Here is a 17,631-nt window from a genome sequence, read left to right on the forward strand (position 1 = left end):
CTCCCACTCGCGACTCAGCCAGTCCCATCTGTCCTCTTTTAAAGGATCTGGGTATGCTATTTATTCGGACTAAAACAATCTCTGCCATCCTCCCCTCCTCTACCATCGTTTAATTGCCATTCACCCCCTCAGACTTTCCTCAGGGGAGCTTAGATAACAGTGCCAAAAGCTTACCTCAACCACAGTCCTTTCCACGCTAATTATGATAATGTGTTTACTTTTCAACCTCCTCCACTAGACAGTGAGCTTCTTCAGGGAAGCCATTTATACCTTCCTTGTATTCGAAGACCCAAGACCCAGCAAAGACTATATCCTATAATGGCAGGCACGTAAATCTATGTGGATGAACTGCAGTTCTCTTACAGCTGGTGGTGTTTAATCTGATCAACACCATAATTTTTTGTTGTCCTTTAAATGGAAACTAAGAGCAACTGAATGTTGTTTCAAAAGGTGGTCACCCCAAATATGGTCAAGGAAGTCACACGAGGTCACGTTTCAAATAAGCAGATGCAATCTTTTTTGGAAAGTCCATACACTATCAAGTATTATTGTTAATAGGTACTGCTTACATAAATTCAGCACAAAGTAGAACATTTATTTTGTGTATAATTACAGGTTTATCTTAGCCTAAAATATTTACTCTTCTGCAGTTTTACAGATCATTTTGTTTCCATTAGGCATCTCGAAAATTAAGAAAGCTAGAAAGATAATTCACAACATTATTATCCTCTGCTAAATTCCAAAAAGTAATCCAGGTAGTATCATGAAAAACTTTTACACCTGTTTTAATAGTCTCATTGTATGAAGAGAAATATAATAATGATACTTATATATTGGAAGGTAAAGAATTTTCAGGAAAAAAAAAACCTGCATGTAAAAGTTATGCTATAAAAATGCACTCCATTGTTCTAAAAAGTGTGTATTTATTTAAGTCATCTCTATACCTAATGTGGGACTCAAATTCATGACCCCAAAATCAAGGCTCTCATGCTCTTCTGACTGAGCCAGCAAGGCTCTCCAAAAATGTACTCCATTCTCATTTCTTTTAAATTCTAACTCTAAACCAAAAATCTGACTTGAGATTCAAACTTAATACTTGTTTATTAAAAATCTAGTTTTATTTACTAGTATCATTCATCCAACTCCCAAACATTTATTATAGTATAAAAGTAGTTTTTAAAGAGCATGTTGGGGCACCTGGGTGGCTCAGTCAGTTAAGCATCCAACTCTTGATTTCAGCTCAGGTCATGAGATCGAGCCCCGAGTCAGGCTCCATGTTCAGCATGAAGCCTGCTTGGGATCCTCTCTCTTCCTCTCTCTGCCCTCTCTCGGCTCATGCTCATGCTCACTCTGTCTCTAAACAGAGTGATTAAATAAATAAATAAATAAATAAACATTAAAAAAATAAAAATAAAAAGTATGTTAATTTTTAATCACAGTCAAAAACTTTAAAAGATCTCTTGAAAAAACATTTAGAGCCCATATGTCAACTGTGCCAAAAAGACCCATCAAGGGAAGATCCTTGGGACTCGTCTTCTGGATCTGGACTAGTCTTCACCTATACTGAGGTGAAGACCTGAAGATACTCTAATCAGACTAATGTACAAAAATACCAGAAATAAATCAAAATCAATACAATAACTAATGGTCAGAACTACTGCAGAAAGCCACGGATGGACAAAGCTGAAGAAAACAAACTATAAAGATAGCATCTGAGGCTCAAATGGCTGCCACGTCATGTTAGAAGGAGACTGGATGGAAGTAGGGGGGACCTCGGTCAGTACAGTGATTAAATATGGTAGGTTCATGTAATGATTTACTTTAAGAGAAGCCACAATAAATACAGAAATTTCTAAAACTTTATAAACTTGATTTTCAAGTAAAATATAAATTTTAGTTGAAGCAATCAAAACAATTTGCTCTGCATTTACAATGACTCATATGATCTTCTATATTTAATACAATCTATATAAATTATGCTTTTTCTCCTCTATTAATATACCCAAAACTTGGTTCAAAACAAATACTATCATGACAGAAATAGTATGGCTGAAAATATAGCTACCACAAGTTGGGTGACGGGCAAAGGGTCCATGAAAATACATTAAACATAAATGTTAAGAACATCTATGTATTTCTGAAGCTTCAGTTACTCAGAGGTATTTGAAAAACGTATCTGAACTGCTAACTACAGCAGCTGACATCTATATTTGGGGTTATAAACAAGGCCAGAATGTCACTCATTTGTTGCAGACTCTTCCAAAGAAGACAATCACAGAAATTGGTTATATTGGGTGTTAAACCAGTTATATCGGGCTTTGAAACGAATCAAGCCATATTTGATAGAATTCGGTTTGCTAATTATGAAGTTTAGTTAATAAGAGATACTAGAACAATAGATTGAGACATGCATCTGATGTCACAAAATGTGAAAGTAAAACAGACTCATCTGCTGCTATGCATGAGAAGAATTTCATGAGAAGAACAAAAAAGACATTTGTTTTACAGCTTAAGTTTTTAAAGACAAACTGCTCCAAGATCTTTACTTGGGTTTTAAAATATATTTTTCTTGAATCGCTTTAACTTTCTAAAGTGAGTTGACAAACTGCCAAGTTAAATAGTCTCTCATGCTTCCTTTCTTGTATATTTATTTAAAAAGTAGAAAAGTACTAACGAAAAGCAAAACCTTATTTTTTTTTAAATTACTATGATTTTAGTAATCTCTTTACTGTTTTGCTAAACCAATTCTTCTTGATTTTGCCCAAACTATGTATTTTATTCTGGGTGCTTTCTCAGTTCATTTTGTATCTAAGCATAGATACCAAATAAGCAACTGGCCAATGAACTCAGGATTGTCTCTCAATAGTTCACTTAACTTTTAAGACTGAACACAACCTCCAGAAGTAACTAAGAACCTACTTTGTTCTGTTCTACTATAAAGTCACTTCAGGTTGGTTTAGAGTACTGGGGCAATTAATCTCTAATGTACTTAGAATATACTGTACTTTCACCATATAAATAGGGAGGTATAATTATACATATATGTAATATAAATGATACATAGCATACATGCCATATTATCATGATAATACATAGGATAATACATATTATAAAATGGGGTACACGAGCTGTCAGACCTAGAGAATACTAAAAGGTCTTAAAACTTTTCTAACATATAAATAAGGGGATCTTTTGCATATTGTATGCAAAGAAGAAAATGACTAAAAATGTCTAAATAGATTTAAAGACAAATGAGGACAAAGAGAAGCAAAAGGAAAAGTTGTCAAATAAAAAGCCTGTGATGCTCACACCCTTTCTAGGATAACTATTCCTGACTATGGCCCTGCTGCTGGGGCTGTCTGGGTGGCTGTGGGTGTTGCGCATGGTTATCTTTCCAGCTGTGAGACCAAAGGTGGGCAGCTGACCAGTGGCAGCCAGTGTATGGGCTGGCCTGCAATTAATCACATGGCCTGGTGTGAAAAGACAAATAACAGCAATCGGATTATCCATGAGCACTCTAAAGTGAGTGAATAATGATCAAGGCAATTAGCAGCAGATGTGGAAGCTGCAAGGGCACTAAAAAGGGGCCCTGAGGCAGAACCAAGGCCACAGAGGGGCACTGTAGGCCAAAGCTCTAGGAAAGCAAAACATTGTGCAGAGGATATAGAACAGGAAACAGAAAAGAAGGAAATAATGTGAGATAGAACAAAGCAGATGCAAAGACTTCCCAGAGGACAGAAATGCAGACAGCAGGACAAAGGGACAGTCCCCTGGGAGTGCCTCTGTTTCCAGTAACTTTCTCATTTCAGCACAGGACCATCCTTATTTACTTAAAGGCAAAATAAAACAAAACTCATTTTCTTCGTATACCCTGAGTGAGTCTCACACTCTGTTCCCCACAATTGGAACTTAATTAGAATTATTATTAATGATCTAAACCCAGGTTAATGAGAAATTTACACAAATATTACATGCTCTTAAAAAGCTATATACAGCACATGAGACTTTTCAAATGTGCTGAATTCCCCAGAAATGGTGCCAACTTATCACAGAGCCAATATACTAACTTACTTGGTTGTCAAGATTAAATCATACTAACAGCATGCTGCAGCACTGCTAGTTGTCTGGGTTTTAACCACTCAAACCCAAAACCTGGGTATGTATTACCAGTTTGAGAATTTTCTTTTATACTGAGTTCTTAGCAAACCATGCTACCTTAGAATTTTATGTTACTTAGGAGGGCCAGTGTGAGAGAACAGACTAGAAGCATTTATAATAACCCAGCAAAGGCAGAATAATTTTTAAGAAGTTGTCATATGGACAGACTGGAAAAAATTGTGCAAGCAACCTCACTATTCTTAAAGAATTTTAGCAAATGCACTAATAATCTCAAATCTGATTTGATATCCTATATTCCGGAGAAGAGGTTACAAAACAGCAGTCAAAGACCAATCTTGCCTATAGAAGTGTTTGGTTTGGTCTGCAATGTTTTTATTTGGTTGTTTTTAAATTAAACTAGCCGATCGAACTCCAAAATCAAAAGATAATACTTATATGTAAGTGCTAAAATTTTTGGCTTCTTTTGATACATCAGATGATTTGCCCATATGGGCCCGTATTATTTTCACAAGTCAACAAAGGATTATAGCCAAGGAGTTAGTTATTCCATTTAGAATGGACAAGTGCATTCCAGTTTCTGCTAATTTTCTCCTGTTGCTTGCCAAACCTTGTGAGTATTTCAGTTTGTAACCTCTGCTCTAGAGACAGGAGGCAGAAATCTCACCTGGGCCATCAACATACAACAATTATTAATCTACAAATAGCAACACCGCACATGAACAGATTGATAACTAAGGTACTATGAAATACTTCAGAATTTCTAGTCCCAATTCCATTTTGGATTTAACGACAGTTAAGTGCAGATCTAAGCTGGCAGTCCCTGGCCCTTTCACTATGCCAAGGCCCTTCTTACCTTTTCTGTCGGGCTTGAGGTTCCTATCCACGGGGGGTGGTTCACAGTCTGCAACAGGAACTGGCCTTCGGGGAGGGGTCTTTGGGCTGGACCGGAAGCCCATATGAGCTGGAGGAGGAACTTGCATTCCAAACGAAGAGAAATCAAATGTTCCCGGAGTCATTGGCACATAATTTGCTTCCTGAATTGGTTCCGTAAAACTGCTGGAATGTTGTCGTGGAGGAGAATTGGGATTCATTGGGACATAATTTTCATCCAGTTCTTCACTTGATACACTTCCCACTGTCAATATATTTTTGATTTTCTAAAACACACATACATTAAACAAAAACTATTATCAAACAGGAAAACACAGTTGTAAGTCACACCTATTCATATGGATCTGAAAGGACTTTTATTTCATGATCTCATTTAGTTTCAGGGCACTAAGTGTGAAGATCCTGACAATGAAACACACTTGATACCAAGGTCAGTTATACTTACAAAGTGGTTATGGAAGCCTTCAAGTGAACTAGATCTGTCACTTGGAAATGTTCGTGGAATATCATAGCAGTCTTGAGAACTAGCATCTAAAATAGAAAACAAACTATAAGCATTTCTTCCCATCTTTGCCATCTCTTAGGATTCTCAGAATGATCTGTTCTCTTTCTTTACACACATGCATGCAGGTAAGCATGCACATGCGCAGATTTTTAAAAAGATGCTCACAGAACAGTATCTTGAATGGACACATTAAACCACCAGAAAACAGACACTCACTGATATGCTAACCAGTACCAGCATTTGATTATGGCAATGAATGATTGTCTAAGCCTGGGACGAGATGGGTATTTAATGACGGAGAAACGAAATACTTCTATTTTCCCATCTTTTGCACCACCTTGGGCCTAACTTGTATCTCAGTAACCTATAATTAGATTACAGAGCTACTTCAAGTAGGGAATTAAAAATTGGTATTGAATGGCCAAATAAAGTATCCATATTAGTACTATTCACGATGCATTAAATCTTCATTTTCTTTAGGACAGGTGGATAACTACCACAAAACACAGAAACGTTAGCACATAGTTTATAGGGTATGTGCCTCTTAAACTCTGGCCTTCTATTTTTTAGGACTTTAAGAACCTCAGATTGGAACCCCAACTGAATTTTTCCCCTCTCAAGGTCTGTAATTTTTGGCAGGCTCTAGGAGATGGTATAGGACTCAGTGAAGTGGCTAGGGTAAGGGGAGAGAAGATTCAGAGCTTTAAAAATAAATAAAACCAAACAAACAACTGATTAGGACTGAGTATACTCGTTGGGTACAACGTATAAATTGCTTATCGAGGAAGGAAGGAAACGGAGCCCAACAGATGTGACACGGAAGCAGCTATGATGGCACACAAATACAGGAAAGGGATGACTCGGAGAGGCTTTGTGGCTGGTCCTTTTCCTGCTCCTCTGTCCCATTAGAGTCTACACACCCAGGATACAGGGAAAGCAGGAAAGAGGGGTGCACACTTCCTGAGGCAGGAAGGTATTACTAAGGCCATACTTCTTCAGGGATGGAAAACTCCACCTCTTTCTCCCTTCCAGCAGAGCATGCACACAGGCACTCGCTGCATGCACAAACACCCTTCAAAGGATCTACTGAGACTCTGCCATCTTCCTATATGAGTGGGTAACTGCAGAGCTGAGGAAAAAAAGGACTATCATTTACCATCATTCTATGCTGAAAAGAACAAATATTCAGATAAACAGATTTTCTATCGTTAACTTCTAACACAGTAGAAGCCAGTTAGAGCTGACCTTTTCGCAATTTGTTCAAATCCACAGTGGAAATGGTATTACTACGTGATGGTGGCATCCCTGCTGTAGGGATACAGTAACTACTGTCAGTATCTGAGGCCGTGCGTGTGATACTACACGTTTCCACAGGCGATCGGTCATGAGCCGGATGTGGTTTCGGTGGCCGAGGTGGAGGAATATCTGGAATAGTGTCTAGCTTTGACGTCTGTCCCAAAGTTCCTTCTGGAAATGTTCGTGGAATCTGATAAGTATTACCAGGTGTTGGAGGAATGTCATAACTAATAGATACATGCCTCATTTGAGTCTCTACACTTGATGTCCCAGATGGGGTATTAAAAACATAGAGTTCTCCATCTGCCTCGGTACTTGATGGAGACACCTTTGGTAAAACATCGTGGGAGTAACTTCTGGGCAGGTTATAAAGGCTGGAGTCTACAGAAACAGATGCAGCACGAGACGGTGGAGAGTCATACATCATTTGCTGCTGAAAAAAGCCATTCACTCCATGTTTGCTCTGGGAGGAAGCAGGATTTTTATGAGAAGGGACGTTATCATTGCAGTCTGTTTCAGAAGAGGTGGATTTTGCAGAATCAGCATGTGTTCTAAATAAAAATTGTTAATGACAGAAAATAAAACACAGTGAAGACATAAGACTACATTTTAATAAATATATTTATAGTTTAGCAATGAAACTACATGGCTTTTTTTCATTAGATTTTTTTGTGATCCATAAGATTTAAAGCATGAATGTTCCTTAGTTTTTATGATTATACACCAGACAATAAAACCACCACCACAAAACCACCAAAAGCATTCTCCCTAATTCCTGCCCTGTACGTGCCCACACCCCCAAATCCACCTATTAAATCCATGATCCCTGAAGCACTGGAATTAGAAAGGTACAAAACTCTGAGAAAGGTAAATGATTAAGACATAGACACAAGGAAAATCATTTCCCCTGAAGAGCATGCAGAAACCTCGTGCCAATGCAGTTTATCAAGCTGGTCCATTGCTCTTTAGCCCACCTGTGGCAAATTTGTTGTTCTGCAAGACTATAAGTCTAATGATTTCCTGGTATTGAATAAATTCAATGTGACCTACAAGGAGGTGGCAACTTGAAAGGTTTGTATATCTTCCTTTCCACTAATTTTCTTTAACGAACACTCAGCCAATACTATAAAGACGATCAAAATATAACGCCCAGAGTTCGCCAACTCCAAAAAATAATTAACCTTGAGAAATCTCATTAGAGTATATTTAATGTTTTGGGTACATTTCCAGGCTTTGCTTTCTGTGGTATCACAAAATTTGGGTAAAAGCCAAAATGAAGCTAATGATACCAGCACATTGCACTTCCTTAACGGTTAACTAGATACTTAACCTCTTGTGAGTGATGTCTAAAGTCTGGTAGGAACTTGAATTTAATCTTTTAAAATGTAACTTGTGAGAGTTCTTTAAGGTCTGATCTTCCCTGATCTTTTAGTAACACCTAGCATTATGTATCACACGTATTTATTCAAACTCTCCACCGCTGGTGTCATGGAACCCATACTGTAACATCCTCACTTCCATTCTCCCTCGCTGATTACTCCCTTGTTTCACTGACTGGCTCCTTCTCCCCGTGTCTCCACCCGGGAACAGCCAACAGAATCCAGTCTTCTGGATTCTGATTCTTGACCACACACACCATTTAAAAACCCTCCTTTCTCATGACTTCACATTCCACTGAATGCTGATGACTCCCGTCATCTCACCAAACTCTTGAGTCCCATATTTTCAAACTGTTCAAATATATTTCTATATGGTTACCCCAGTGTTAACCCTGCTTATGCATACCAAGCCAAATTCAACTTACTTCTCAAACTGATTGTCCTTTCTGACTTGCCATGAAAAGAAATGTCTTTATCCAGATTCTCTAGGCTCAAAAGGCAATCAGCGTTGACTCACTCTCTTTGATCTCCACCATCCCCCTTCAGGCACTGACTCCTTCTTCCTAACCAAGTAACTATTCCCTGCTCTGTTCCCACTGTCCCCACCCCAAGTTCAGGTCTGGGTGTCTGCTAAGATCCACACCACCGAACCCTCCTAAGAAGTCTCAGTGGACCTCCTTCCTCCAGTTTCTCCCTCTTCCAGTGAACTCAAGGGACCATACTGTGAGGCTGCTATAAGGTCAGTATTTTCAGAACATGGCTTTCATATCACTCATCTATTTGGAGAAAATACTGTTAAAGGTACCAGCAGGCTGTGGGAACTACAAAAAAAGCCCACAAGCAACTCCACTTACCATCCCTGGCTGAGGCTATACCATCCCTGGCTCCACCTGACATGCCCTATCTTATGCCCTACTCTCCCCCAGTGGAACCCTCTACTCTGGGCAGGCTTTCCTCTCATTTGCTTCCTCTGGCCCCTCACTCTCACCTCGCCTTTCTCTCAAATGCTTTTTATGCAGATTGCTAATGACAGGGTCCTTTTCTCTCACCAACAAGTATAGTTCAAATCCTACACCTCCTTGGAAACGTTTCACCTTCCATTTTAAGAACACTTGCACTGTCCCTTCTAGGAATTTCTAATGCATCTACACATAGTCTAAATTTGCACTTCATTTAATTCAAACATGTGGGTTAAGAGAAGTTAGAAGCACAAGTAATAAGTTCCCTGCTCTTGACTAGCTTATGGTTTAGCGAACAATAAACTATATACATCAAACTATTTCCAATTCTGTGATAAAAGGGAGGCATGACCAGGATGCTATGAAAACCCACAGAGGCATTTAGTTCAGGCTGGGAGTTTGGAGGAATGTTTCCTAGAGGAGTAGATGTCTGAGCTGAATCTTGAGTCCTGCCAGATGAACAAGAGTTTGCAAAGCAATTCTCCTGTCTTCACCTGCAGACACTTAACATTTGACTTCTTCATAAGCTTTGCTTGTAAACTCTGAGGGTGACTGTATCTGAGGCGGCTTATGTAGTTAGTCTGTTCCTTCACAGCACCTACCAAGACAGTGGGCACATAGTGGATACTTCATAAATATCTGTCAATTAACTGTCACTTCTGTGAAATACATAGATACAAAATCTATCTGAGCAGGGATTCTCAGCATAATTTCTACTATAACAGGAAAGCTGTAACACCAATGAGATCAATGAAAGATACCATACAACAAGAAAATGCACTGAAAACGGTGACTTAGCTATTGGCTTTTAAAAAGTTGATACTGAAAAATAATTGTGAATCTCTATAAAATAAAATCTTAGTTAGTAGCAGAGGTAACAAAGTTGCGAATGTATAATTTTAAATATTCACAGCAAACAAGCAAAATCAAGTTAGAATTTGATATTATTAACTAGTATTGATTTATAAAAAGATTTTTGTTTGTTTGTTTTTGTTTTTGTTTTTTTGCTCTTACAGGTAAAATCCCATTACAACAAATATCTAGAAACCCATCTTTGGAATGTCTGTATTCCATTATCTTGGGGAATCATTCACAACAACCTAATCTGTAGTTCTTGACAAATTCCATATAAAAATTGTTGAACAAGCACTTTGTACCATCTTAGTCCGGTAACAGTCACTTTCTCCATGAAAACAATCACAACATTTTTTTGTTATAAAATAATGCTTAATATCCAATCACTCCATTTAAAAAGCATCTTTCACATCTACTATGTAATTCCCACTTTTATATACCTCAAGTGAGGACATAAATATCCTCAACATCACTAGTTGCCACCACACTGCTGATGGCAGACACAGGTTCCCTGGTCTTCATTTTCTGGCTCCAATTCTGTTACCTCTGGCCTTCCAATTAACAGAAAATGACAAGAGTGATCAAATGAAACCACTGCACAGCTTAGAAGAAAAGAAAGAAGCAGGAAGGGAGATGATGGGGGAAACCAAGGATTTGGGGAAGGCTTTATGATACCTTTGAGCAAGCACTGAAGTCCATAGATTTGTTTCTACTTAAAAATGTATAAACTCAGAGCTTGAGGTAAGCTCTGCTTCACGGCTAGGTACGATGACTGGAAAGTTTTACGGTTTTTAGCAATATACTTGATTGATTAGATTTCATCAAATTTCACTAAAACCCAATTTATATATTCCCATAGAATTTGCTATATTGGGATTTTACCTGTATAATTAATTTCTCACACAGATCCAAAGCAACCACAACACACTCACTGCAATGGAATCGTTTTGCTTTCAAAATCTTCTAGTAGTAGGTATTCCTCTCCTTCTTCAGAAACAAAAGATGACCCTTGGCTGGTTTACAATCACATAAGAAATGGAGCAAGATCACCATTTATAAATCAGTGAAATCTGTTAAGCAAGTAATACTGTGAGTCTGTAACAAAGACTATGAAACAGGAGACAGATTTCTAAAAGAGCCTTGTAGGTACAAGTGTTCTTTGCCAAAGATAGTAGAGAATGCGTTTCTTCCATAAAACTCCTGAATATCAGAAACCATTAGGAGAATATAACCTGAAATATAGTAAGCCTAAACTATAACCCTAGATAGTTGGGTTTCTCTTAAGCCTTCAAATCAGAATTTTAAAAGTTTCAAGATTCTAAGTGCGCATGCACGCACGCACGCACACACACACACACACTCAGGTATTTACCTGGTGGGTTCAGGCTTCTTGCTTTGACAGTTGATTAGCAAGAGGTAGTCTTGAGGATCCTCCTGGATGCCAACAGTTTCCAGGTGTGGTGGAAGGTTAATTAGCTGATAGGGAGGAGGTGGAGCAGTGGAGGATGAATCTACCTGGGTGGACGGCGGTGCTGTGTTGACCGCCAAAGGTAAATCGGCTGGCGCCTGGGCAGAGTTGCCAGGGGGCTTCACAAGATCTGCAACACCAAAGTAGAACTGTCATCGTCTATCCCATTTTAAGGGCTGTTTCTTAAATAAAGCCCCTTGAAAGTTTGAAGACAAACTGTTTAAACACACAGGAGCATGATAAACCATGACAATGTCAGTTAAAACAAATTCTACCTATACAGCAACATTTGTACAAGAAATTATTGGCTCTTGTCAAAGAGATATGAAGAGTAAGGCTCTTTCTTCCAGAAGCTATAATAAAGCCATGTTCCCTTTGCCTTGAACAATCTTTAGTTTTGAGGCTACTGGCAATGAAGATGTTATATAATCATAGCACCAGAGGTAGATTTTTTCCATAATAAAAAAACAAAGTGTTTCCCATGCCAAGCCAACTTTCCAAGGAGGCCCATTTTATTATGTGGCATTTACAGGCACAAGGATCACCTCTTCGCCCCATCTTTATTGTGCTGTTCATTCTTTTCCTTCTACTCCTCAGCAGACTAAGGAGAAATAGTTCTAATTCTGGGATTCATGTTCAGGGAAAGAGATTTTCTTTAATGCTTCTCCTCTCCCCTCAGCTCATAGCCTCATTTACCATTTATTGGGTTTCTGTAATATTTTCAGGCAAAAGGGGTCAGCAAGTGAGGGAGTAATTTATTAAGCACTCAACAATGTTCTGAGAAGATATACGAAACTAGCTAAATTGGTTACAGTTAAGTAATCTGAAAACAAACTGAAAACCTAGAGATAAAATCCCACGTTAATCACTGACACAACCAAGTAAATTTTCAAGAACCCAGAAGAAAAATTCTCTGTTAGTGTGGTTAGGAATATAAGACTATAAATCCAGAAAAAGGTAAATACTCATATATGAATAAACAAATTTATTTACTGTCTATGTTAGAACAGAAAAGGCTGGCTTCAAACTGAGATTTTTTTTTTTAATAACAAAACATTATCTAAAAGACACTAAAAAGTGGTAAAGGATTTAATATGTTCAACCAAATAAAATCAAATGGGAGGTCATATGACCTGTCAATTCACTAGGAAGGAGCTACATGTCAGCTCTAGCTTCCCTAGACACTACATGATAAGTCCACATGGTTTTGATAATGTCTTTATGTATTCAACTTTAGTATCTGTATATGCACCACAGCAAAATTTATGTAGTTTATATTTTATAACTGTTCTTCCTAAGCACAGAAGCTCATATCATGGGGCGCCTGGGTGGCTCAGTCGGTTAAGCATCCAACTCTTGGTTTCAGCTCAGGTCATGATCTCATGGCTTCGTGGGATCGAGCCCTGAACTGGACTCTGTGCTGACAGTGTGGAACCTGCTTGGAATTCTCCTTCTCTCTCTCTCTCCCCCTCATGCATGCTCTTTCTCAAAATTAATAAACTTTTTAAAAAAGCTCATAATTATAAAGCTTGAATAAACACATTAGTATGGCTAAATATAAGCTTACCTTTATTTATGGGTCCCCAAAACAAACACAAAGGATCAGAACTCCTATGCATCAGTGTGCCCCACAGGTGGTAGATGCTTAAACTGTTTCATTCACCCAGCAGAAACTCACTAAGCACTTTCTTTCTTTCTCTCTCTCTTTTTTTAAATGTTTATTTAAAATAAATAAATAAATAAATAAATAAATAAATAAATAAATAAATAAATAAATGTTTATTTTTGAAGGAGAGAGAGACATAGCGTGAGCAGGGGAGGGGCAGAGAGAGAGGGAGATACAGAATCTGAAGCAGGCTCCAGGCTCTGAGCTGTCAGGACAGAGCCTGATGTGGGGCTCGAGCTCATGAGCTGTGAGATCATGACCAGAGCCAAAGTCGGACTCAGCTTAACCAACTGAGCCACCCAGGTGCCCCACTAGGCGCTTTCTCTATGTCATGCTGGAAGAGATTAAGGCAAGGGGCACTCCCAAATCTTCAAGATCCATTCAACTGCAAGTGCAGTTTGGAATTTGCTCAAGCATTATGTCAGCCCTACTAGGTGCTAATTTAAGTATGAAGACTTCTTTCACTTGGAGAGTTTGGCCTGAGTACATAGAAGTTGAGCTAATTTCTAACATTTTCTCTTTGTTATGCTGCATGCAATGTCAAGTCTTCATACAAGCTCATCTAATAAAATCTAATACTTTATGCCAGGAGTTAATTCCTTCTTATTTATGAAAGGTGAGAAAAGAAAATGGTGAGAACAGAAAAATATTCTTTTGGACATTTATACAACATAATGCCATAATTTCAGTGGGAACTCATAAATACCTCATTACGTCTAATAGATGTTGATTGCCAATAGTGCACATAATGTACTCTGTGAAATGTTTTACTGTTTTGACTCAGTTGCAAATATATAAAGATTTAGTTAAGAGGATTTTACATCAGTGACTCAGTAAATCCTTGTGCATTGTTAAACTTAAGAGAATTATGAAAAATATTTACCTGAAATATAAAAATTTTCAGAAAAAATATTTTCTGAAGAGCTTTCAGAAAAACCTATACAACTTCAAGGAAGAAAAGGGGGAGGGAGAGGTCAGAAAGCAGTTACCATATCCTATAGGCTGTATTCACAAATACATTTTACATACTTCTTTTTGTGCCATAGATGTGTGGTAAAATCGTATGATCCCATTCAATTTTTAGTTCTGACCAAAACAAAATGAAACTCAACACTGGAAACACATCACTAGATAAAACAGTCTGAATCCTAATTTTCCACTGTAACTCCTAAAGTAAGTTTCTCAGGTGGATGTTTTTAGAGATACACTTTTCCTGTAATATTTTTTCTAAACTTGATAGCTACACACTAAATGAACACAGTGATTCATCTTCAGTGTGGGAAAAGAATCACCCAGCCAGGCAATCCTTTTGTCTGACCTTGTTTTATTAACACAATGGGACCATCTCATTTTTAACCTTCCATTTCTTCTACCTGTGAATGACTAAAGTTTTTTATCCTCTTTAGAGATGCAAGATCCTCTCAATTTCTGGAAAAAAAAAAAAAAAGACTGGGATTCAAAGGTTCCTTTTTAAAAAATATATAGTATCTTGTTCACAATATGGGAAAGCTTGCATCTACTTCTAAGAGGCAAGAACTGGAGACAACTTCCACTATGTTCACTAGCAAGCTCATGAAAGAAAAGACCTTTAAACAGCCATGAAAAGCAAGCCCAACCATTCCAAACAAGATGGCATATGAAGGCCTTAAAAAGGAAAGGGAACCGGGGCACCTGGGTGGTTCAGTCGGTTAAGAGTCTGACTTCGGCTCAGGTCATGATCTTGCGTTCGTGGGTTTGAGCCCTGGGGCAGGCTCTGTGCTGACGGCTCAGAGCCTGGAGCCTGCTTCGGATTCTGTGTCTCCCTCTCTCTCTGCCCCTCCCCTGCTCATGCTCTGTCTCTCAAAAAAATTAAATAAAACATTAAAAAAAATTTTTTAAAAAGGAGAGGGAACACTGCTCTGCCACTTTGGCTCAGATAATGCACTATCTTCAAAGTTTTAGTCTTTGGGGCTGTTTTACTCATGTTAATTTGACTATATACTCAGCTCTGCATATTTTAATGCAAGCATTGCAGTGTGTCTAAGTACTCTCATTTCTGGTCAAAGTTAACCAATTGGTCTGAAAAACTTCTGTTCCACTTTATAAAGACACATGATTTACCCCATTCTGCCAGACAAGTAGTTGAGCAGATCCCGTTTGTTGTTTTCTGCCTCACCTGGGTCTCTAACTTACTGCTCTTTCTAAGTAATGCAGGTATCAAGTTTCTGAGAACCAAATATCAGCTCAGGGTTTGCTTATGTGTGTAAAATCATTTCCTGTGTCTTAATTCAAAAAACATAAAGAGTATAATTAGTATTCGTTAAAGGCCTAATAAGCTGCTGGAGCAAATTCTTAACTAAATTTTACTTAGAAAGGTAACAAGTACTGGTAAGGTAAGCTTCAACCAGCTTTTGGTGAAGAGAAGTATATTATTATGTGAAGAGAACTACAAATAATAAATTGGTCCACATGACCCTGGCTTAATGCACAGTTTTATCCTGGTTGGAACCATAATGCCCTGGTGTTACTGTCCCTCATAGAAGTCGGGTGCCTACGTAATGCCTCTAAACAGTCAAAATAATATATACAGATAATATTTTTTCTTTTAAATTAATTTTTTTTTAATTTGGGAGAGAGAGAGAGCATGTGAGTCGGGGAGAGGGGCAGAAGGAGAGGGACAATCTTAAGCAGGCTCCACACTCAGCAAGGAGCCCAATATGGGGCTGGATCCCATGACCCTGGGATCATGACCTGAGATAAAATCAAGAGTCAGATGCTCAACCAACTGAGCCACCCAGGTACCCCATATATACATGCGTACATACATACATACATATATATATAAAGGCACAAGAGCTCAAGCCCAGGGAAGCAATTCTACTCTTTCTCATTGATAAGGAGAATATTTCAAAGTTAATATGACCAGGTCCTCTGATTTTGTAACTACTGCCATACTGTATTTAGCATGTGGTAATAAAACTGCAGTGTTGCTCATGTCCTTGTCAGGAGACTAGATGAGATCCTTTTCTCTCAAGCTGGGCTACATTTGCTGATAGGATACTTTCTGGTTTCTACAGCAAAAATTTTACCTTTATGTTCACAAACAGGTCAACAGGCAAATAGGTGAAGGTTACTCTGTTTCTATTAATTACTAATTTACCTGGTCTGTTGTAGAATTTTTTTTTTTTTGTCAAGAGATGCATTTTGATTGGATCTATGCCTAATTAACTTAACAAATTAAGAGTCTATCGACAAAGATTATGCATCAATTAACATCAATCCTAAAGTAACTGTTTTCTCATTTCAGAACACATCATTTTTTATAGAAGAACATTTTGTAAAGGTAAATCTAGCAAATGTATACAAACGAGAAACATCAGTAGTTGCAATTTTTAGTGAAGCAACCTGCAATTTCAAAAATTGAAGACCTTTAATCATAGCCCAACCTATTTAATGTGTTTCAAATAGAAATTTTTTTTATTTTGATGATCTCCTTAATAGGTTGTGCAAACATTCTTGGAAACTTTTTAAATAAACCCCTAGGAAGTGCTGAAAATGTCTTAATTCTTAATCCAGAGGCATCCATCCTATCATCAGAATCACTGCGGGGATTTTAAAGACCTAGGTGCTGGAGCCCCATCCCAGGAGACTCAATGAATCAAGAGCTCAAGAGCAGCAACTTGAAAATGTGTAAGAAAACAAAACAAAAACAGAATAAACTCTAGTTAAACTGGTCCTCAGGGAAATGCAAATTAAAACCACAATGAGGGGCACCTGAGTGGCTCAGTGGGTTAAGCAGCCACCTCTTGATTTCCACTCAGGTCATGATCTCAGGGTCGTGAGATCCAGTCCCCTGTTCGGCTCTGTGCACAGCGTGGAGCCCACTTAAGATTCTGTCTCTCTCCCTCTCTCTCTCAAAAATAAAAATAAATAATAAAACTACAATGAGACACCAGTACACATTCATGAGGATGGCTAAAATTAATGACTGACAAGACCAAATGTTGATGAGAATGTAGGTAACTGGAAGTCTCCTACACTGCTGGTAGGAAAGCAACCAGTACATATCCTATGATGTAGCAATTCCATCCATCGCTATTTACCCATAAGAACTAAGGGTTTATGTCCATCAAAAGATATATATAACAGCGCTCACAACAGCTTTATTTGTATCAAAATAGAAATAACCCAAATGTCTATCAACATTCAAACACATCCATAATTTGTGATATACTCATGAAATGGAATGCTACACAAGATGAAGAACTCCCACTACATGCTACATGGATGGATCTCACAGACTTCTATTGGAAAAAAGAAGCCAGATTCAATGGTTTTGCTCATATAAAGTTCAGATACAGGCAATACTAATCTATGGTTATAGAATCAAAATCAAAAAAATTTTTTCTGGGTTTGTACTGGAAAGAAGGATGAAAAAAACCTTCTGGGGGCTGGACATATTCTCTTTTTTTAACTCTGAGTGGCAGTTACACAGATTTATGTTTCTATCTATA

General features: G+C 38.1%; 1 protein-coding gene across 11 annotated transcripts in view; it reads right to left on the reverse strand.

Annotated features, from left to right (window-relative positions):
* The window catches only part of GAB1 (GRB2 associated binding protein 1), a 121,959-nt gene that overhangs the window by 19,007 nt on the left and 85,321 nt on the right, over positions 1-17,631 (reverse strand). For 8 of the 11 annotated variants that reach the window (XR_006216756.1, XM_007091775.3, XM_042983835.1 and 5 more), the window contains 5 exons: positions 11,377-11,602; positions 10,937-11,017; positions 6,761-7,362; positions 5,456-5,541; positions 4,973-5,276 (listed from right to left, as the gene is read on the reverse strand). Coding sequence is in view for 10 of the 11 variants with exons in the window: in XM_007091775.3 (XP_007091837.2) it covers positions 4,973-5,276; positions 5,456-5,541; positions 6,761-7,362; positions 10,937-11,017; positions 11,377-11,602 (1,299 nt within the window). In the remaining variant the exon portion in view is untranslated. The remainder of the gene's footprint in view (positions 1-4,972; positions 5,277-5,455; positions 5,542-6,760; positions 7,363-10,936; positions 11,018-11,376; positions 11,603-17,631) is intronic. The other 3 variants (XM_042983842.1, XM_042983841.1, XM_042983836.1) reach the window with 1 other exon arrangement.

Source organism: Panthera tigris, chromosome B1 (genome assembly GCF_018350195.1).
Source record: "Panthera tigris isolate Pti1 chromosome B1, P.tigris_Pti1_mat1.1, whole genome shotgun sequence".
Lineage (NCBI taxonomy): Eukaryota > Metazoa > Chordata > Mammalia > Carnivora > Felidae > Panthera > Panthera tigris.